General features: G+C 56.4%; 3 protein-coding genes across 12 annotated transcripts in view; 2 read left to right on the plus strand and 1 right to left on the minus strand.

The window, feature by feature from the left end:
• AIFM3 (apoptosis inducing factor mitochondria associated 3) overlaps nt 1–3,851 on the minus strand; it is a 35,230-nt gene extending 31,379 nt beyond the window's left edge. For 3 of the 9 annotated variants that reach the window (XR_008972386.1, XR_008972387.1, XM_057411237.1), the window contains exon 1: nt 1,399–1,470. Coding sequence is in view for 5 of the 9 variants with exons in the window: in XM_057411237.1 (XP_057267220.1) it covers nt 1,399–1,426 (28 nt within the window). In the remaining 4 variants the exon portion in view is untranslated. The other 6 variants (XM_057411247.1, XM_057411226.1, XM_057411221.1 and 3 more) reach the window with 4 other exon arrangements.
• Nucleotides 3,852–7,160: 3,309 nt separating this feature from the next.
• On the plus strand, nt 7,161–14,399 carry LOC130599901 (caspase recruitment domain-containing protein 8-like). The gene is made up of 9 exons (XM_057410724.1): nt 7,161–7,193; nt 7,354–7,431; nt 8,185–8,246; nt 8,329–8,549; nt 9,505–9,764; nt 10,364–10,489; nt 11,132–11,276; nt 12,913–12,954; nt 13,506–14,399. Exons 1-9 carry the CDS (start codon nt 7,161–7,163, stop codon nt 13,763–13,765), a joined length of 1,227 nt encoding a protein of 408 aa, XP_057266707.1. The 3' UTR covers nt 13,766–14,399.
• Nucleotides 14,400–18,621: 4,222 nt separating this feature from the next.
• POLE (DNA polymerase epsilon, catalytic subunit) overlaps nt 18,622–22,126 on the plus strand; it is a 32,842-nt gene continuing 29,337 nt past the window's right edge. For both annotated transcript variants that reach the window (XM_057411283.1, XM_057411292.1), the window contains exons 1-8: nt 18,622–18,861; nt 18,994–19,074; nt 19,155–19,199; nt 19,344–19,436; nt 20,119–20,273; nt 21,155–21,296; nt 21,608–21,688; nt 21,983–22,090. In XM_057411283.1, the coding sequence (XP_057267266.1) occupies nt 18,622–18,861; nt 18,994–19,074; nt 19,155–19,199; nt 19,344–19,436; nt 20,119–20,273; nt 21,155–21,296; nt 21,608–21,688; nt 21,983–22,090 (945 nt within the window). The remainder of the gene's footprint in view (nt 18,862–18,993; nt 19,075–19,154; nt 19,200–19,343; nt 19,437–20,118; nt 20,274–21,154; nt 21,297–21,607; nt 21,689–21,982; nt 22,091–22,126) is intronic.

The raw sequence follows: 22,126 nt of genomic DNA on the forward strand, positions 1-22,126 counted from the left end.
GTCCATCAATAATGTCTTTTTCTACCACAAATGTCTTTTTCTACCAGACTTGTTGCTCAGGTGAGAGATTCTCTCCAGTTGTCACACATGGCTTGTTTTCCACCTGAATGCTTTATTCTGGGCAGAATTGATCTTCAAAGACTGGAAAGCAGAACTATCCAGGTTGGACAGGGCTTGGAGCAACCTGCTCTAGTGAAGGTGTCTAGGGGGGGATTGGAAACAGATGAGCTTTAAGGTCCCTTCCTACATAAACCAGGTTGGGATTCTATGCTTCTATCCTATCTAGAAGCCTGGACACAGGACACACACAGCCCTGTGACCCTGGGTTCCTCCCCTACCAGCACACGATGCCATGCACACCAGAGGACACAAGGTAGCTCCCCATCTCCTGGAAAACTTGCTTGTGTGCAAACAAACAGCCTTGCCTGCTCTGCAGAGCGAGGACTGTGCCTTTTCCAGCCAGTGATACCCAGCCCTGCAGGCTGCAACCCCAAAGCAGAGCACAGGAGGAGTGCACGGCTGGAGGCTCAGAGCATCTGGTGGTACTCTCCGTACTTGCGGGGCAGAGCTGCCCCTGGCTCTGGTCCCTGCTGTGTCAAATAACTACCCCTGACCCCAGACCGCCCCCTCTACCGCAGTGCTGCCTCCCTGCCGCTTCTCATACGTGCAAATATTGTCTTTAACGCGAGGCCCAGCAGGGAGTGGGGAGCAGCCCCAGCAGCAGACCTGCTTCAGACACACCCTGCACACAGCAAGCAGAGCCCAGTACACAGCACAGCCCGTCCCGCGAGCAGCCCAGGCACTGTGCCTCGGGTACAGGGCATAGCCTCTGCCCATCAGGTCCTGAACCTCACAGCAACCCAGGGCCCCCATTTCCCACCCGGCTCTTCACCCCATGCGGTGGCACCGAGCAGTAGACCCCATCTCCCAGCTCCACCATCACCCTGTGTGGCTCTATCCCAGACGGGTTCAGACGCACCCTGACCCACTGCACACCAGGCTCATACTCCTGGTGCCCTCCTAAGACAAGGGCTGTCCATTTCTCTTCCTGCTCTGGGGATTTGCTCTGGTTGGACTCGCACTGTGACTGCTGGAGCTCTGTGGTGGGTCACCACCACCCTGCCGGGCCTCCACTGCTCCCATCCCTGACAAGTACACCCAGACCATCCTCCTCCATCACAAGGTCAGCTCCTGTTTCACCTTGGTCCCCCTGTACACAGCTTCATGCCCCACTTCTCCTCCATCTCTGCTCAGTGGGACACCCCAAGCCATCAGTGATGCTTCTTACTTCCACCTCCTCAGCAATTCTCAGCAGTTTCTGCTGCTCTGTGAGCAGAGGACATTAATAAAGATATCTAAGTATCCCAAGGGTGCAGCCCCACTGGCCAGCATGCCTACCTGTGGGCACACTGAATGGCTGCTCCATAGCTCTCTGTGTTGCTTCCACAGTCCTGCAGAGAGCAACTCCATCGACAACCATGGTCACTGCTGGCACAAAGTCCTGCTGACCCCCTGAGATGCCCACAGCCTCCCTCTGCCCATGCAGGGGTCTGTCCCCCTAGAGCTCTGACACCAAGGGCATGGCCAAGCTGCCACAGCCCGCAGCCAGGAAGAGAAACTCCACAGTTCAGCATCAGGAGCAAGGACTGGCTCAGCAGAGTCAAACTGCCTCATCCTCGGGGCAGGCTGGGCTCTGGTGCCAAGGAAAGCAGGTCTCTGGATGTGGGACTCAGCACAAGCCAGGCACGGCCGGAGAATAGCGCCCCACGGAGCGTGCTGTGCGCTCTCTGTTATCCAGGCAGCGCGCAGCAGCCCGGCTCTGACCCCGGGGAGTGCACAGGATTTGCCTGCCACGAGAAAAGCTGGAAAAAGCCGGTGGGAAGGCAATCAAGTCACACAAGAGCGTGATGGGGGACGATGGGTTCAGGGCAGGGAGAATTTGTATCGTAAAATCTTTTGGGGGTGAAAACTGTCTCCATCCTGAAGCTGTCAATTCTTTTCAGGAATTGCACTACGAAGGATGAACACAAGGCTCCCACAACACCCCAGCCTGGCACCTGCACAGACATGGGGAAACATTCTCATTAGTGTGACTGCCTCTGGTCCCTCCACCTAGACCCTGGACATGGTCATGCTGCTCGCAGGAACATGCTGTGCACTGCTGTCCATACCCTGCCTGCGCAGCACATGAACCAAAATCAAGGGGGCTGGTGCCCTGGAACGCCCTTCTCCCTTCTCTCCTCCCCCTGGCAGCCCAACCTCCCCTCGACCTCTGCAGCTCTACACCCCCTTTCTTTCCCTTGCACAGCTCTCCATCCAGTTCCCTTCCCTCTGCCCAACTCTCCTGCTCCCAGTCTCGTGCCATTTCCATACCAGTCCTGACTCTGCTCCAGGGGTCCCTCAGTTGCTGACCCCCAGCACCAGCAGAGCCCCACTGGTCTCCTCCTTCCCCCCATGCTCCTCCACCACCGTGCCACCCCAGGGCCCCCAGCCCCTGCCGCTTCCTCAGCACAGCCCTTCCCACCGAACCTTCACCTCTCCAGCTGCATCCTGGTGGGCACCGAGAGTTGCTTTGCACCGCCCTGGAGTAAAGATGGGTTTGGCTTTCCCAGGTAATTTGCCCCAAGAAACAGAAGCAAAACTCATGCTGCAAAGTGCCAGAACTGCCTCACAGCCCCACGGATGCCCACGTCCTGGCACACTTCACCTTGTCTCCTTGTCACTGGGAGTTTGTGTCAGCAGCAGCACAGGGAGTTCTGAAGCTGCCGTTTACCGTGCCCTGTGAGCTCCCAGAGCAGTGCAGCGGGAGCGGTGTGACAGACTACAATTAACCACAGTTATTTTACTGACTGCTGCTTCAGCAGTTTATAGGCTCCAGGTTAAAGGCTCATTCAGCAGCACTGTCATTGTCACCCCTCCAAGCACGTCCTCTGCAAGCTGGATTGGAAGTAATTCAACATGGGAGTTCGTTCAGATCTCAAAGGGATGCCAGCAGAAAGTGCAAAGGCTGAACATGCTCCCCAGGTGTAGACTGCCTAATGAAAAAAATCAAAACACTTCACAACACAGAGGAGTTTTAATGCTCCATCTGTTCCAGGCAGCCAAGTCCTCTCGCTGCTATCACCGCCCGTTCAGGATTGCACAAGAAAAACCCGTGCTCCTACAGAAGCTGCAAGCAGTGCAAGAGGACTTTATCACGGCAGTGTTTTCCAAGACTAACAGCTAAAGCACACCACCAAGGCACTGGGAACTGGATGTTCCCTCTCAAAGGAGACCATGCCATCACCCACACTTCTGCTAATGCCGTTTCCCCACTACTCAAGCAAGGCACCCGCAAGTAGCATCCTGCCAGTGCCCCAGCGCTGCTGTGACACCCAGGCTCTTTTTGCTCAGACGGAACCACAGCCCCCAAATCAGCGACAAGCAAGCTTGGAGAACACGCTGGGGAGGGGGGAAGACCCCAAACCCGGGGCTCGGGTGATCCGCGGCTTTTCCCCGACACGCATCGCAGACCGATCTTTTCTGCACTGATGCCTTAAGCCGTTGCTGCATCTCGAGAAATGCGAACATCACCGGTTCAGCCGCACGGCTGCGCCGCTGCCGGACGCCCATGCCCCAGCCCCGGCCCCGCAGAGGAGCCTCCGGGACCGGTGCAGTCCCCCGGTATCCCGGCTCCCACCGCCCGCTCCCCATCCCCCACCGGACCGGAGGTGCGGATGCGGCAGCGGCCCCGCACCAGGATTTTCCCCATCAAGGATTCCACCCCCGACCCCGGCGCTTACCCGGGCAGCAGCGGCGAGGCTGGGGCCGGTGCGGCGGACGGGAGCGCGGCCGCCCCCGGGGCGGGCCGGGGCGGGCCGGGGAGGGGCCTCCGCCCGGGACACGGCTCCGGCTCCGGGGCTCGGGGTTGCTGCTGGCCCGGCTCCCAGCGCACGCGATGCTTTTGCCGGGCAGCGCGGGGCTCGGCCGCCCGCAGTCGGGGCCGCTCCCGGGTAACATCCGAGTCCCGTCCCGCACCGCGTGTTCCACGTTTTCCTCCTGAATTCCCGTTTCTCTGCTCTCCCTCGGACACAGCGATCTCCTCCCGCTCCTGACTGACTGGCACGTCACTGCTCTCCCCGGTAAACTGTTTTCTTGCCGTCATACCCCGTCTGCACGAGTGTTAGCATTCCAGATCTTACAACCTGAAAGTGTTCAAGGCCAGGCTGGACGGGGCTTGGAACAGCCTGCGCTAGTGGAAGGTGTCCCTGTCCCATGGCAGGGGGTTGGGACTGAATGAGCTTTAAGGTCCCCTCCAACATGAACCATTCTATGATCTCTGTGTGCCTTTTCTTTTGTCTCCATGACTTTGAGACCACTCTGGATACAGAGAAAGGTTTTGTCTCGCCTGGCTACAGATTGTCTTGTGTCACTGCTCTCTGACACCCTGATGATATGACTCCTCAAGGTTGTCCAGATGGGTCACTGCCCTCTGACACACAGCTTTAGTTACTTGCTCAGGGCTCCAAACAAGCAAGGGGCCTAACTGGGCTGTTCAGCTGTGATGCTCACTGAGGGTAAAAAGCACTATCCATGGGTAGAGCCTGTGGACACAGGCGCTCCATGTACCTCTTCGGCCTTGCAAGAGGGACTGTGGAGCACTGGGCACGTGCACAAGCAGCAGAGAAAGAGCATCCCTGCACATGGTGAAGCCAGGCTGAGAGCTGGGCTGGTTCAGCCTGGAGAAGAGGAAGCTCCTTAAGGGGAGGCCTTAGAGCAGCTCCAGTGCCTAAAGGGGCTCCAGGAAACCTGGAGAGGCTTTGGACGAGGGCCTTTAGGGACAGGCCAAGGGGAATGGCTTTAACCTGCCAGAGGGGAGACTGAGATGAGCTCTTAGGCAGAAGCTCTTCCCTGTGAGGGTGCTGAGGCGCTGGCACAGGGTGCCCAGAGAAGCTGTGGCTGCCCCATCCCTGGCAGTGTTCAAGGCCAGGTTGGACACAGGGGCTTGGAGCAAGCTGCTCTAGTGGAAGGTGTCCCTGCCCATGGCAGGGGCTGGAGCTGGAGGAGCTTTAAGGTCCCTTCAGCCCAAACCAGGCTGCGATTCCATGATAAATACACAGAACTAATGGACAGTGCATACCCCTGTTACTGCTCTCTTGCGGTGCAACCTTAGGCTCTAGGCACTGACTCCACCACTCCCACACTGGGCACTGCCAGGACTGCAGCATCTGTCACTGAAATGCCTGTTCCCCCTTTGCCAGGGCAGAGGGTGCTCTGGATGTTGCTGGCATTTATGGCCCCTCTTGCCTGGCCCCTGGGCTGCCCAGTATGCTGCTGACCCTGCCAGGTCCGCAGAGGTGCAGCCCTGCACCGTTACCCCCTCACACACACCCCACTGCCTCAGGGACAGGATGGGCTGGACTCCTGCAGCCTGGGGCAGGCGGAGCCACGTCCTGCCCAGCCCGGGCACACTCACGGATGGCAGAAAAGGGAGGGCTGGGATGAAGGGCAGGTGTTGGGGTGACCTGATAACTCAGTGGGGACCCTCTGGCATCCGCAGACCTGCTTTCCAGGTTGGATCAAGGCCTCTGCTGTACCATTCCCTTGGGAAAATGCTTTACCACTGCCTTTCCCACAAAAGGAAATCCCAGAAAAGGAGCTGGTGGAAGAGAAGGGAAAATGGAAGGTAATAAGGGAGAGGTTGTATGAATGGAGCAGCCCAGGGAGAAAAGCCAGTGCAGGCAGGGAAGCAGCGAGGTGCAGCTGGAGGAGGAGGGCTCAGCAGAGGCATGACTCTGCTTTGGTCAGCCCTGACGTCACCCAGCACTTTCGGTTTCGTAGCGAAGCAAGGAAGCCAGGATCTTGCAAGGAAGCAAGAAGCCTTGGATTTTTGTGATGGCTGAAAGAGACCCCAAGGAGGGTGATGGGCCCTTCACCTGCGGTGCTGGTGAGTTCAACGAGTTTAGTCTCTTCATTAAGACTTTGTGGGGCAAAACGCTTTCAGTGCCAGTGTCTCTGGAGGACTCCGTAGGAGTTTTTGGTCAAGATGAACGCATAGGACTCCATCACGTCCCCAAAATGTTAGAAGTTGTTCTATAATTAAAACAGATGGAGGACAACCTGACACTGAAATCAAACCCAACTGCCTTCTGTACTGTAACCTAAGGTTAAAGTGCTGGGTGGCCTGGGGATGTAGGTGATCTGGAGGCAGTGGAGGGACAAGCAGGTGCAGACTGAGGTGTCTCCAGAGGAGGGACCTCATCAGGACTGCAGGCAGGAAGGAAGGAGCAAGGCTGCTCCTCTCTGTGCACAAGGGAGCTGCCATCGCACACATGCACTGGGAGGTGAGAGGAAGGCAAAGGCTCAGGAATGCCCCTATGGAGGAGGAGGGCAGGAGAGAGAAGGACCCTGCTCCTGGAAGCCGAGCAAGAAATTTGCTCTCTCTGTGGCAATGGGGAGTGATAAGGAGCCTGGGAGCACATTCTCAGCTGCACAGTGCCTGTCTGTCTTGGGAGAGGGCACAAACGAGAAGGAAGAGGTTTGACAGTAAAGACATGAGAGGGGGAGGATAAGCAGAGGACAGGAAACTCCTCTGGACATGATGTTGGTCCTGGGATCTCCTCTGCTTTCTGTTGCAGTTGCAGTGCGAGGTTATGAAGAAGATCTGGATCCTGAATTTTCAGGTAAGGTCATGCCCAGGTCTTCACTGACAGCTTGGTGCAGTGGGGCTGGCGGAGCTGCACAGTGATGAGCGTAACACCTCAACTCACTGCCTTGTTCTGAGCACGTCCCTGCCATGGTTTGTGGAGGAGGACGTGAAAGATGCAGTAGATGTGGGAGCATGTGATGGTACTTGAGGGGACCACTGTGGCTGATGGGTTTGGGAAGGCGGGGTGAAGGCTACTTGAGGATGCCTTCTTCTCCGAAACATGAAGCAAAACTGACATCTTCCTGTTCTTCCAGTCGTAAGGACGCGCGTGGCAAGCCGTTACAAACCTCTGAGAGATGACGCCTTGGGGAGCTCAGAGGTGAGGTCCTGCCCAAGGCTGGGTGAGGAGCACGCGGGAATGGGGAGGAAGGCACAGGCTCTTGGCCAGCCCTGTGGCTGGGGGCTCCAGGGCTGCCCATCACTACTCCACTGGGTGTCAGGAGCTGGTGGGTGCTTCCCTCGGGCCCAGGAGATGGAGCTCACGGGCCAGGCGGGCACAGCTCAGGTATCAGCCTGTTTCCTCCCTGCAGGAGGTGAGAGCAGGGCTAGCACTACCTGGCACTGGGGATGTTGCTCATGTTCTCAGACCTCTCCTTCAGCAGCAAGCATGGCTGGAGGAGACGAATACAGCGTGCAGGTACTTTTCTCTGTGTTTCTCTCTGCAGGAGAGTGATGACGAGCTGGAGCCGGACTCAGACCCAGACCCACCACTGCAGGGAAACTGCTGCAGCTGCATCAGAGAGGTAAGGGCTTTGCAGGTCACACCAGCGGGAAGCGGCAGAGAAGGAGCCTGTCACCGGGTGCACCTTCACAACCCGTTACTCGCAGCAATTCCTCATCCTCCAGGAGAGTCTGGCCCCTTTTGCTGTGCTAACCCACCACACGCTGCCCCAGTTTCCAAGTTTGCAGGAAGACAAATCCCACTTCCTTACATCCTGTATTTATTCTCACTGCTAAACATTCCAGCTGCCTGTGGCCGCAGTCCTCTTTGCTGATACATGATGGCAGAGAGGGAATAGCCCAGGTTTACTCACAAGGAAGTCAGCAGCACACATTTTCTCTCAGGAAACAGCAGCTTTCCTATCCTGAAGTTCCATTTGCAAAATGCTTCCTAAAACAGTGGGTGAAACACGTCATTTGGAGCTCTGGGATCTGTGTGTCCTACTACTGCATGGGGGATGCATGGACTAGCCAATGACTTCCTCAGCCCAGTGGCATCTATCCAGGTGGGGCTGTGATCTCTCTTGGGCGCTTCTGCAGGGATCTGCATGCATTAAAGGGGTCACGCGGCTCAGAAATGGCCAGTGCTCCTTTTGGATCCCAGAGCAGAGGGGTTGCCAGATACTGATTTTTCTGGACTTGTCACTGATGAGAACAACGCCTTTCTGGGCACCAGGCACAGGCACTGAGCTCCCACTCCAAGCTGCACCGTGCTTCACTGTCAATCCCAGCACAACACCCCATTCAGACCCAAACTGGCCACACTTGTGTTGCAGGATCTTCCACAAGTGATGCCAGAGATAATCCGAGAGGCCGTGAAGCACCGCACCACGTACCAGTAAGTGCTATGGGGGAAAGATGGAGCATTTCCAAAAGCCCCGTCCCTGGTGGCATGATCCTGTCATCCCTTCCACCCACAGAGCTCACCTCCCTGGTGCAGGCATCTTCCAGTGCTCCATCACAGGCCTTGGCTTTAAGGTGAAGTCAGCAGTGACCATCACCTACAGATATGCCACCTGGAGCAGACACCTCAGCAAGGCCGATGAGGAAATGTGGGTTCCTGCTGGACCCCTCTTCCACATCAAGGTGCAGCCCAGAGTCGTGCAGGAGGTGCATCTCCCCCACTTCATCTGCCTCGCAGGTACAGCAGCCACAGGGACCTGGGCATCCCAATGCACCACCCCCCTGCCTGTGCGCCCCAGGATATCCTTCAGAAAGAGCCAAATTCTCTCTTCCCCCTGAGATTCCCTTTGTATTCCTCTGCTTTGCTTTGGAATCCTTCCTCCTGCTCTCATCTTCTACCAAGCCTTTCCTCAGTGGTCCTTCACCAGCTCCGGCCCCTCACCACCAGTGTCTCCTCACCCACCCTTTCCTCCTACTGATGACCCCACCCGGGCACTACCCCAGGCTCCCCCAGGGAGTTCCTCAGCTCTTTGCATTATGGCAGCTGTGGATGGCAATTGTTGCCCTCGCTTTGCTCCGCCGGGAAGGAGAGGCTGAACCACTCCGGGGTGGGATGCAGTAGGTCAGACCTGGCCCAGGCAGAAGAGGAAGTGGAATGGAATTGTCCATTTTCCCCCGAGCAAAATGAGGAGTCACAAGGCTTGGATCTGGGTCCTCTGCCCTGCAGTGCTCTTACCAAGGCACTGCTAATGAGTGGAGAAGGATCATCAGCACCTGAGTCCCAGTCCTCATGCTGTGGCCCTGACACAGGCACTGGGTATGCTGACTGAGACTCCTGTGGCAAATCCATGTCCTCTTCTGAAAAAGAACAAGCTGCAAAAAGAGCTTCTTGTCTGGCTCCATCTCCCAGCCAGCGCCTGCAGGCACAGTCGTGTCAGCCAGACAGTGGCTCTGTGCACTCCCCACCGACACAGCCGTGCAGAGCAAAGAGCTGCCGTTAGAGTTCAGATTTGCAGGTTTCTGGGCCTGCAGCTCCCTGCCAAAGCCCAAAAGCCCAGGGCACACCTGGGACTAAAAGCAGAGCATGTCATTGTGTGTGGGTGCATGTCCCCTTTCTGTTGCTCAAGCCTGACAGCCTAAGAGAGTGCCAGAACAACTAAACAGAACCTTGTTGCCTTTGCTGTCTCTCACAGAAGGCGTAGACACCAGCGTATGCTCCATTGCCCATTTTAAATTTGAGAACATGATCCTGGAGAGACCAACCAGGGTGGCTGCATTCTCTGCTGTCCTGAGGAATCCCAGCTTCTCACTGCTTGGGGTGCTTTGGAGGAAGTTACGTTCAACCTTATATTCATTTCCTATGCATTCTTTGGTGCTGATCTACCAGCAGCTCAGGGCTGCAAATACAACTTTTCACCTCTATCTAATCCCAGATGACAACTCTGTGAAGCAGGTAAGACAGAGGGAGCTTGACTGGGTTACAAAAGGATGACCTCTGTATGGCTGCAGTAAAAGGGGCTGGATTTGATAAGCAGAGATGCCTCCCAGGTTTGCTGCCTCTGATTCACCCACAGCCCTGTGCCCCCATCTCCCACTGAAGGACAGCATCCTTGCTCCTGCCTACCCCACTTTCTTTCACAAACGCCTCCAGAAATCACTGTCCATGCTTTTGGCTGGGGCAGCATGTCCTAGCACAGGCAAAGCCATGGCACAGGATGCTCTGCAACACAGAGCAGACGTAGGACTTGGGGCCACTGCCAGGCACAGCACTAGGTGGCTGCTCACCAGCTCTTCTGCTGCCTGCAAGCCCCTACCCTGTGTCACAGAGACTTTGCATCACCTTGCCCATGCTCCTGCCTGCACACAGGAGCTTCCTGCCTGCATGGAGCGGGAGCTGCCTAGCTCCTGAAGCACAGCACTGCCCGTCACACACACCCACTGGTCTGTTCTGACTTGGTCAATCTCTTCTTGGATTCCCCAGGACCAGCTCCAGGTCACAGCCCTTCTGGTGTTTTTCTTTCCTCTCTCAAAAGCCGTGCTTGATGTTTACAGGCCATAGAAAACCAAGAAAAGGATTGGAATTCAAAGCTTATTCCCAAGCCTCCTCCATTCAGCCCTCTGTTCTTTGGCTGCATTTACCAGGTGGCCAGTACAGATTTGGTGGTGATAACACCTGACGTAAGTGGTATTGTTCCCTCTCCCCCTTTTTTCCCCCCAGTGAATTAGAAGATGCCAGAAGGCTCTGTCTTCAGCCATACTCTGCTGCCAGAACCTGTCTTGCTTGATCTCAGATGCAGGGGTGCAGGGAGCTGTATTGCTTCCAAGTGGCAAAGATACTTCATGATATACATCCCCAGAAAGACTGCAGAGCACACCCCAAAGCCCCAGAGAGCAGTTTTAAAGATGATAGAGCCAAGCTCTTGGCAGTGTCAGGTAAAAGCAGTAGAAGCCATAACTTGCAACCTGGGAAGTTCAGGCTGAATGTTGGGAAAAATGTATTACCCGGTGGAGATGCAGCCATCAGAGCAGGTTAGAAGGTGCTACATCCCTGCATCCTGGGGTTTTCAGTGCTCAGCTAGACAAAGACCTTTCTCAGCACATCTAGACTGGACATCAGTCCATCTTTGGGAGGTAGGTCAGATAAGATACTCCAGAGGTCTTTTCCAACCAAAATTAGTGCTACTGACAGCATAGCAGAGCCCTGACATATGCATCTTCCCTTCTCTTTTCTCTTGCTGGTATAGCCAGGAAACGCAGGATGACGTCTGAATTCACTGCAGCTCCCCACAATGAGATTCAACTTGCTAATTGTCTTTGCAGGCACACTTGCCATTTTGTTACAGGAGTCCTAAGGAACAGCAGCTCTTTGTTGAGATCTACATCAACAACATGGCAGAGGAAATTAGGCTCCTTATGATAAACACACGTGATAATACTGAGGTCTGGAGGGCATCGCTGAGACCAGGTAGGAACAGCAGGTCCATCTAGGCACTCATTTATCTTAGCAAAAGCAGAGGTGCATCACCCAAGAGACCTTACGTATTTTGTGGTCACAGTTGTCCACACATCCTGCAAGAAAAGCAAACGCTATGTGTGCAAAAACAGGCCACTGAGGATATAAGGACCTGAAAGGACACCCCAATATACATCAGACCAGAGCTTCAAATTTAATGTGAAATTTCACATGCCTGGGACTTAGGAGAGCATGGCAGCACTATCAGCCTCTCTTCCCTTGGCTACTGTTTATGTAGAAGGCTGACTTATTTTTGTAAGTCCATGAACGTAAAGAACACCTATGGATCTCTCAGTGCAACCACAGTGCGATGCAGAGGAGGTAAACATCAATGAAAATCAGTATCTTGAACCTCATGAGGTTCAACAAGGCCAAGCGCAGGATCCTGGCTCCTGGGTCGGGGCAACCCCTGGTATCAATACAGGCTGGGGGATGGAGGGATTGAGAGTAGCCCTGGGGAGAAAGACTTGGAGGCACTGGGGGATGAAGGGTTGGACAAGAGCCAGCACTGCGCTTGCATCCCAGAGGCCAGCTGTATCCTGGGCTGCAGCCAGAGGAGTGTGAGCAGCAAGTCAAGGGAGGTGATTCTGCCCCTCTGCTCTGCTCTGGGGAGACCTCACCTGGAATCTACAGTCCTCATTACAGCAAAGCCATTGGCCTGTTGGAGAGGGTCCAGAGGATGGACACACAAATCATCCAAGGGCTGGAGCACCTCTCCTATGGGGAAAGGCTAAAGCAGTTGGGGTTGTCCAGCCTGGAGAGGAGAAGACTCTGGGGAGACCATATTGTGGCCTTTCAGTACTTAAAAGGAGCATATAAGAAAGATGGGGAGAGACTTTTTAGCAGGGTCTGTTGTGATAGGATGAGGGGTAACAGTTTTAAACTGAAAGAGGGGAGATTGAGGATGAATGAGAGGAAGACATTTGTTACCATGAGGGTGGTGAGGCACTGGCACAGGTTGCCCAGAAAGGTGGTGGATGCCCCATCCCTGGCGACATTCAAGGCCAGGCTGGATGTGGTTCTGGGAACTTGATCTAGTTGAAGATGTCCCTGCTCCTTGTAGGGGAGTTGGACTGGATGAGCTTTGAAGGTCCCTTCCAACCAAACTACTCTGTGATTCTATCTTTAAAAGCTGCATGTTCAGCCAGCACTTCTCTTCCAGATTGCCTGGGTGTGACACCAGTGTGTGACACAACACCCAGAGCACACCGGGTTAAGGCAAGGCCAGATGGACCAGATCCTGCCTTCCCCATGCGTCTCTGCATGGCTGGGTCAGCTCTGCAGCCACTGCACACACCATTAACATCATGCAGCAGCACCCACCCCTGGGTCCTCTGTGGAGAGGCAGCCCCTCTCAGGCCCAGGGTACAGTACTGCTCGTCATGCCTTGAGACCCCCCTCTCTGCTGGTCTGATCCAGCGCCCCCAAGAGTAACACCTACAGTTTACTGCACAGATGGGCAGGAACAGTAGGAGAAATGGCCAAGAGCTTTGTGGAAGACTGGGCACCTCAGGAAGATGTTGTGGAGGACTGGGCACCATCATTTCTGTGATGGCATTTTCAGTGATCTCTCTCTTTTCACTTTCAGGTGATATTAATCCTCCTGCGTTTGCCTCCATGAACATGTCAGGTCAGTACAATGTTTCAGAGCTACCTTTCTAGAGTCTAAATCTATTTCTTTGGAGCTCACCAGTCTGGTTTAAAGCAGGTATCCGCCTTTCTTCCCATCCTTATGATAGTTTCTAGACAAAAAGCCTTCAAAGCTGCAACCTCAAAGTGTTGCTCCCACATTGCTGGCAGCACACTCTGCCATGCTGATAGGTAAAGTGGCATGATGCAGGTGACCCTCCAGACTGGTCCTCCCTCCTTGCCCTGCTTCCAGTGCTCCCACCACTGGTTCCTCCTTCCTTGTGCTGCTTCCAGTGTTCCCATTGCTGGTTCCTCCTTCCTTGTGCTGCTTCCAGTGTTCCCATTGCTGGTTCCTCCTTCCTTGCCCTGCTTCCAGTACTCCCACTGCTGTTGCAGCTGGTGCCCATCCTGGTTGGTGGAGGGATGGAGCCACATGGCTGTGGGCTGTGGGACAGAGTGCACAGCCGTGGTGTCCGCTGGCTTTGGATGCCACATGCAGCAGCACAGCACTCGGCTGCTGCAGCACAGTAATGGAGGCTCAGTCTTTGCTAGGTGGAGCATTCCTGAAGAAGCACAAGGCCAAACTCTGCTCCAGGATGAGGCAGCTCACCATTCTGCCACACTTGCGGAATGCAAACGTCATCAATAGTGATGAAGAAGAGGAGCTGCAAAGTCAAAATAAGAGTGTAACAAGGAACCTAATTTTGCTGGATCTAATTGAGAAGAAGGGTCTGAAGGCCCAGGAACAGCTCTACCAGATCCTCCGTTTGAAAGACCCGTATCTCGTTGCAGATCTGGAGAATTCCAGCTAGGCCTGGAAAAGCAGAACTGCTTTTGTTCCCGTTGCTCAGCTTTTGGGAGCAATGGAAGGGCAGTTAAAGTGCGGAATCCCAATGTTACACTGGAAAATGCAATAATCCCTCTGAGCTTCCTGGTCCCAGGCCTGCATTACTTGGCTGATTCTATTGCCAGCAGTGGACATGACAGCTACTGGTGAGAAGCTGCTGGAACAAGAGACCTTGGTTCCAAATCCACTGCCAATACCTTGGATCTGTCTGCTCCCCTGAGTCTGGGCCATACATCTCCAAAAGCTCCATGCAGCTGATGGGAGGTGAAGGAGCCCCTCTCAAAGGAGCCATAGAAAATAACAGAAGAGATTCTTGAGCAAGCTGCTCTACTGGAAGGTGTCCCTGCCCATGGCAGGGCATTGGGACTGGATGAGCTTTAAGGTCCCTCCCAACCCAAACCATTCCAAGATTCTATGATTCAGGTTCATGCATCTTCAGGGAAAGTCTGACTCAACACTTGGACACTGGCTGGGAGGGGTGCAGGAATGGACCCATGCAGATGGGAAGAGGAACCAGGAAGAACAAAGCGGGGTGAAGCAGAAGGGTGTTTTAAAAGCGGCCATTTGGTTATAAACCAGGCTGAGCCCTGTGCCGGTCACCACAGTCTGTCCTGGCTCTTTATATTTTCATATTAAACGTTTCTGTAATCATTTCTCTGCGTCATCTCGCTCTGACGTCTGAGTTTGAGCGGGTGCTGCACGGACCAGGTGCCACCTACTGAGGAGACCTGTGTGTGCATCAGGGGATTTGGTGTCACCTGCTGCAGGGAGAAGGGGGTCTTTTACCTCCGGCCACGGGATGGGAATGGTATCCTCAAAACTCGCTACTGGAGGGGACCAGCGTGATGCAAATGAGTGGTTCTGTGCAGCTGGAGCTGGATCGCGTGTCACAGCCCGTGTGTCTGGTTGGGGACCAGAGTATTCCCCCCAGCTGGGTGTGGGGGAAGTTGTGCATTCACCACGGAAATTCAAGCTGGACCAGGTGGTGAGCCCAGGATCCCTGGCGGGTGGGAGGGCTGCGATGCAGGCGGGGGTGCCAGGGAAACTGAGGGGCTGTGCTGGTGCTCAGGGGAACCCCAAGTGTGCGTGTGCTTTGAACCCTGAATGTGTGTATACCTGCACTCACACAGTGCCTGGTCAGGGATTGGAACAGGCTGCCCAGGGCAGGGCTGGAGTCATCGTCCCTGCAAGTGTTCACACCCCGTGGAGACGAGGCCTCAGTGCCATGGGTTAGAGGTGGCCTTGGCACTGCTGGGAATGGTTGGATTTGATGAGCTTAAAGGGCTCTTCCAGCCTGGTTGATTCTGTGACACTTCTATGACACCAGTGACCTCCTGCCTCTGCCACCCCAGAGGAGGCGGGCACGGTACTGGTGTGTGAGGTGAGTCGGGTGTGTGTGTGCTGACAGCAGCAGCCGGCGGCCGCCTGTGTGTTCGTGCGCGTGTCCTGTATGTGTCCTGTGTCCTTGTGTCCGTGTGCGCGTCCGGTGTCCTTGTGTCCGTGCGCGCGTCCCGTGTCCTTGTGTCCGTGCATGTGTCCTGTGTCCCGTGTGTGTCCTGTGTCCTTGTGTCCGTGCGTGTGTCCCGTGTGTGTCCCGTGTCCTTGTGTCCACGCGCGTGTCCCGTGTCCTTGTGTCCGCGCACGTGTCCTGTGTCCTTGTGTCTGCGCGCGTGTCCCGTGTCCTTGTGCGCGTCCCGTGTCCTTGTGTCCATGCATGTGTCCTGTGTCCTTGTGTCCGTGCAAGTGTCCTGTGTCCTTGTGTCCGTGCATGTGTCCTGTGTCCTTGTGTCAGTGCGCGTGTCCCGTGTCATTGTGTCCGCGCGCGTCCTGTGTGTGTCCCGTGACCTTGTGTCCGTGCATGTCCCGTGTCCTTGTGTCAGCGCGCGTCCCGTGTCCTTGTGTCCGCGCGTGTGTCCCGTGTCCTTGTGTCCGTGCGCGTGTCCCGTGTCCTTGTGTCCGCGCGTGTGTCCTGTGTCCTGTGTGTGTCCTGTGTCCTTGTGTCCGTGCGTGTGTCCCGTGTGTGTCCTGTGTCCTTGTGTCCGCGCGTGTGTCCTGTGTCCTTGTGTCCGCGCGTGTGTCCTGTGTCCCGTGTGTGTCCTGTGTCCTTGTGTCCGTGCGTGTGTCCCGTGTGTGTCCCGTGTCCTTGTGTCCGTGCGCGTGTCCTGTGTCCTTGTGTCCGTGCGTGTGTCCTGTGTCCTGTGTGTGTCCTGTGTCCTTGTGTCCGTGCGTGTGTCCCATGTGTGTCCCGTGTCCTTGTGTCCGCGTGCGTGTCCCGTGTCCTTGTGTCCGCGCGCATGTCCCGTGTCCTTGTGTCCGCGCGTGTCCCGTGTCCTTGTGTCCGTGTGCGCGTCCCGTGTCCTTGTGTCCATGCATGTGTCCTGTGTCCTTGTGTCCGTGCAAGTGTCCTGTGTCCTTGTGTCCGTGCATGTGTCCTGTGTCCTTGTGTCAGTGCGCGTGTCCCGTGTCCTTGTGTCCGCGCGCGTGTCCTGTGTGTGTCCCGTGACCTTGTGTCCGTGCATGTCCCGTGTCCTTGTGTCAGCGCGGGTCCGTGTCCTTGTGTCCGCGTGTGTGTCCCGTGTCCTTGTGTCCGTGCGCGTGTCCCGTGTCCTTGTGTCCGCGCGTGTGTCCTGTGTCCCGTGTGTGTCCTGTGTCCTTGTGTCCGTGCGTGTGTCCCGTGTGTGTCCTGTGTCCTTGTGTCCACGAGCGTGTCCTGTGTCCTTGTGTCCGCGCGTGTCCTGTGTCCCGTGTGTGTCCTGTGTCCTTGTGTCCGTGCGCGTGTCCTGTGTCCTTGTGTCCGTGCGTGTGTCCTGTGTCCTGTGTGTGTCCTGTGTCCTTGTGTCCGTGCGCGTGTCCTGTGTCCTTGTGTCCGCGCGTGTCCTGTGTCCCGTGTGTGTCCTGTGTCCTTGTGTCCGTGCGCGTGTCCTGTGTCCTTGTGTCCGTGCGTGTGTCCTGTGTCCTGTGTGTGTCCTGTGTCCTTGTGTCCGTGCGTGTGTCCCATGTGTGTCCCGTGTCCTTGTCCGCGCGCGTGTCCCGTGTCCTTGTGTCCGCGCGCATGTCCCTTGTCCTTGTGTCCGCGCGTGTCCCGTGTCCTTGTGTCAGCGCGCGTGTCCCGTGTCCTTGTGTCCGCGCGTGTGTCCTGTGTCCCGTGTGTGTCCTGTGTCCTTGTGTCCGTGCGTGTGTCCCGTGTGTGTCCTGTGTCCTTGTGTCCACGCGCGTGTCCTGTGTCCTTGTGTCCGCGCGTGTCCCGTGTCCTTGTGTCCACGCGTGTGTCCTGTGTCCCGTGTGTGTCCTGTGTCCTTGTGTCCATGCGCGTGTCCCGTGTCCTTGTGTCCGCGCGTGTGTCCTGTGTCCTTGTGTCCGCGCGTGTCCCGTGTCCTTGTGTCCGCGCGCGTGTCCCGTGTCCTTGTGTCCGCGCGTGTGTCCTGTGTTCTTGTGTCCGCGCATGTCCCGTGTCCTTGTGTCAGCGCGAGTCCCGTGTCCTTGTGTCAGCGTGTCCTGTGTCCTTGTGTCCGCGCGTGTGTCCTGTGTCCTGTGTGTGTCCCGTGTCCTTGTGTCCACGCGCGTGTCCCGTGTCCTTGTGTCCGCGCGTGTGTCCTGTGTCCTGTGTGTGTCCCGTGTCCTTGGTTCCGCGCGTGTGTCCTGTGTCCTGTGTGTGTCTCCCGTGTCCTTGTGTCCGTGCGCGTGTCCCGTGTGTGTCCCGTGTCCTTGTGTCCACGCGTGTGTCCCGTGTCCTTGTGTCCGCGCGCATGTCCCGTGTCCTTGTGTCCGCGTGTGTCCCGTGTCCTTGTGTCCGTGCGCGTGTCCCGTGTCCTTGTGTCCGCGCGTGTCCTGTGTCCCGTGTGTGTCCTGTGTCCTTGTGTCCGTGCGTGTGTCCCATGTGTGTCCCGTGTCCTTGTGTCCGCGCGCGTGTCCCGTGTCCTTGTGTCCGCGCGCATGTCCAGTGTCCTTGTGTCCGCGCGTGTGTCCTGTGTCCCGTGTGTGTCCTGTGTCCTTGTGTCCGTGCGTGTGTCCCGTGTGTGTCCTGTGTCCTTGTGTCCACGCGCGTGTCCTGTGTCCTTGTGTCCGTGCGTGTCCCGTGTCCTTGTGTCCGCACGTGTGTCCTGTGTCCCGTGTGTGTCCTGTGTCCTTGTGTCCGTGCGTGTGTCCCGTGTGTGTCCTGTGTCCTTGTGTCCATGTGCGTGTCCCGTGTCCTTGTGTCCGCGCGTGTGTCCTGTGTCCTTGTGTCCGCGCGTGTCCCGTGTCCTTGTGTCCGCGCGCGTGTCCCGTGTCCTTGTGTCCGCGCGTGTGTCCTGTGTTCTTGTGTCCGCGCGTGTCCCGTGTCCTTGTGTCAGCGTGTCCCGTGTCCTTGTGTCCGCGCGTGTGTCCTGTGTCCTGTGTGTGTCCCGTGTCCTTGTGTCCGTGCGCGTGTCCCGTGTGTGTCCTGTGTCTTTGTGTCCGCGCGCGTGTCCCCGGGACAAGCGCTCAACTCCGCTGCACGGGGACCCCGCAGCCCCCGGCCTGGGCAGGATCGAGATTCCCGGGGCTCCAGCCGCCGGGCGGGGGGGGGGCCGCGGGATCCCTGCGGGGGCGGGGGGAGCACGGCCACGCCCTTACCTCTCCTGCCCCGCCAACGGCCAGCACCGGGGGCGTGGCGGGGAGCGCTTGAGCGCGCCAGCCGGCGTTGGTAGGAGGTGCCCGCGGGGGAGGCGGGGCCTCTTTCTGATTGGTTCTCTCTACGAGGGGCGGGACGTGGGGGAGTTCTCTCTCGCGGGAACAGGGCATAGCGCGGGAATTTCTTCCCGCGGTGGCGGGTTGGGGCTGGTGTGGTGGGGCCGGATCGTGATGGTGCTGCGGGGCGGCGGAGACCCCGACGGAGCGCGGAGGGGCCGGCGGCCTGGCGGGCCCTGGGGACCTGCGGCGGGGACTGACGGCGCGGCTGCTGGCAGGGACGATGGCCCCGCGCTGTCCGCTCTCAAGCGCCTGGAGCGATCGCAGCGCACCGACCGGCTGGACGCGCTCTTCGGCTTCGAGAGACCAGCGGAGCCCGGCGAGCGAACGGGCTGGCTCATCAACATGCACCCGGTATGGATCGGCGGGGCGTGGGGCGAGCAGCCAACCCATGGGCATGGGGAGGACGCCCCCGGTAGGGCCCGGTGGGGGGAGTCGGGGAGGCCTCACAGAGGCACCTTGCTGAGTCCATGGTGCCCTGGGCAGACGGAGGTGCTGGATGAGGACCGGCGGTCGGTGAGCGCTGTGGACTATTACTTCATCCAGGAGGACGGGAGCCGCTTCAAGGTGGGTTCCCCGGGGGTCCGGGTGCGACAGGGGATCTCCTGAGTGAGACTTGTTGCCGTCACCGGTCTTGTCTCTCCTAGGTGGCCCTGCCCTACAAGCCCTACTTCTACATCGCCGCTCAGAAGGTGAGGAGGGGACCCTGGGAGGGCTGAGGTATCCAGGGAAGGGGACAGCAGGCCCCTGGGGAGCTCGAGACGTCCTGGACATCCAACTTTGGGACGATCTCCCAGGGGATAGTGGACCGCTCAGCCTTGGGGGTGTCTCGGCAGGGCTGTGAGCAAGAAGTGTCCTCCTTCCTCTCCAAGAAGTTCCAAGGGAAGATTGCAAAGCTGGAAACTGTCCCCAAAGAAGACTTGGACTTGGTCTGTATTCCTCTGGCCTTTGTACTCTTGAGTAGTGGTGGTTTTTGGACATTGCACAGCTCTAGTGAAGTAGGAAGGGACTGAGTAAAGGGAAACAGCATGCTTCAGTCTCCTAGTGCTGCTAGTGGTGCCTATCAGTAATAGGTAGCTATGGCTAATTGCATTCTTCTCCTTGAGCACATCAGCCATTTCACAGCATCTTCAAGGTGTTCAATTTTGGGAATTAATTGGAGGAGGAGAGGTTACGGTGGGAGGGAGCTGCTACTCATGTTTGACCTGCTCTTATTCCTCTTCCCCGGGTGGGTCCTATGCGGTTCTGCCTGCATGGGCAGGGCAGCAGGGCTGGCTGTGTCCTTGCTCTTGCAGCTCCTGCACTCTTCCCTGATGTCTCTTCTCGATGCTTGACTCTCCCACCCACTGGCACCTTTTTTTTTCTTTTTTTTTTGTCCACTTCTGCCACCTGTATCAGTCTGGTATGCCTTCCCCACCCTCTTATATAGCAGCATAAAAGTGTTTGGGTTGGAAAGGACTTCCAAAGGTCATCTAGTCCAGAGCCCTGCAATGAGCAGGGACATCTTCAGCTAGATTAGGTTGCTCAGACCTACATCCAGCCTGGCCTTCAATGTCTCCAAGGATGGCAGTGCTCATCCCCCAGAGCTGGCATTGTCTTGCTGCTTTGCAGCCAAACCACTTGGTGGGTCTGAAGAGGAACTACATCAAGCTGTCCTTCAACACGGTGGATGACTTGGTAAAGGTGCGTAAGGAGATCTCTCCTGCTGTGAGGAAAAACAGGGAACGAGACCGGGCGAGCGATGTCTACACAGCCATGCTGTCAAGGTGGGAGCAATCCTGAGGGCCTCTCATGTTAATAACTAGGCTCCCTTTTATTTCTTAGCTGTCCCCAGGGAGCTGTTGTCCTGCCTGGGTCTGTCCCCAGTTATACCACCCTTCTCTGAGGTGGTTCTTCGAGCTCAGTGCTGCACATTAAGAGGCCCCAGAGCCTCAGGGATGTGATGTGCTGTGGTGGTACCTCTGCCTGCCAGGCACGTAGATAACCCTGTCTCCTGAGAAAGAATACTCAGAGGCATTGGGCAGCCTTACCTCTGGCAGTGACTAAAGGGAAGAAAGCCCCAGCCAACATGCTGTATCTGAATGAGAAGTAGGAGCTTGTTTGCAAGGTTGGGAGCACAGTTGCAGGCAGAAAAAAAAAACCGAAACCTCTTTTTTTTTTTTTTTCCTAAAGCCACCTAGTATAGAAATATGCAAACTTCACCCTCTTTGGGCTCCTGCCCCTGAAGTCTGATCTTAGTTGAAACTTCAGGAAGGTGAGATGAGTGCCACCTGCTCACCTGGAAGGCATACCATCCCTCTTCCAAGTCCTTCCCATGTTGCCTCATTATTCTTAGACTCATCATACTTATAAATCCAGTGCCATAAGAACTGTTAATTCTGCAGCCACACGTGGGGTTTGTCTGCCTATACCTGTGAGCAGACACATCTCAGAAACATAAAGAAAAGTGAATTTAGATGGGAGCAACGGGGCTGCGCTTGCTCCTGTCCTGCAAGCAGAGGGGGCTGCATAGTGGAGCAGTGTTTCCTGTTCTCTCCTGTCTCTGACTCCTGCTGGGTGTCACCAGTACCATGTGGCTGTCACATGAGGCCAAGGCTGTGGAGATGTGCACTCAGGTAAAGCAACTTCTTTGCTCTGCTCCTTGCAGCACTCTGAGCGGAGGCATCCTGACCACGGATGAAGACGGAGCCTCCAGAAAGGTGGCCAGCCAGATGGACAATATCCTGGATATGCGGGAGTACGATGTACCCTACCATATTCGCCTGTCCATTGACCTGAAGATCCACGTGGTAAGGAACAGGGAAGCTGGAAGTGCTTCTGTACTCCTGAAGTGTGTGCTAGGGAGAAACACTTTCTCTCCAGGACCTTTGCAAAGGTGTTGGGAACCATGAGTTCCATGTGTAAAGCTTAGTCCCCTGCTGCTGGGCCTCTTCCTTAGTTACTGACGTGCAGCAGAGTTAAAGGACTGATGCACAGCCATAGTTTGAGCCTTTCTGCTGGGCTGCATTTAAGCTCGTGCAGGTCTGTCCCCAGCAGCTGAACAGCAGTGACCCAAGGAGCTGTCCCTGTGGTCACACTGCCCTCCCTCTTCTCCCAACAGGCTCACTGGTACAATGTGCGGTACCGGGGCGGCACCTACCCCCCTGAAATCACCCGCCGAGACGACCTCGTGGAGCGCCCGGTGAGCGCGGGTTGGGCTGAGGTGGGGTGGGATAGGATGGGTTTGGTTGGGCAAGCGTCCGTCTGTCCGGGTGCACAGCCAGCTCTGCCCTGAGGTCTGGTTGCCGGTGAGCTGTGGGTGTCACGCTGTGGTGGCAGGGGGAAAGCCCTGTTTCTGGTCTCGGGTAGTGATTTTGGGGTGGTTAAAGCAGTAAAATGATTAATGGGGAGAGTCTGGTTCACTTGCTGGAATGGGAATTGTGCTGAACTTCAGGTCAGCTTTAGAATGTTTTCTAATGGATTTGGTCCTGCTCAGGATCCTGTTGTTCTTGCCTTTGACATTGAAACTACCAAACTCCCTCTGAAGTTTCCTGATGCAGAGACAGACCAGATCATGATGATCTCCTACATGATTGATGGGCAGGTAAGGAACAGCAGAGTGGTTTCCTCCATGCTCCAG

Source organism: Pezoporus wallicus, unplaced genomic scaffold (assembly GCF_028554395.1).
Source record: "Pezoporus wallicus isolate ANWC-B61680 ecotype Strahan unplaced genomic scaffold, APGP_CSIRO_Pwel_v1 contig_8226, whole genome shotgun sequence".
NCBI lineage: Eukaryota > Metazoa > Chordata > Aves > Psittaciformes > Psittacidae > Pezoporus > Pezoporus wallicus.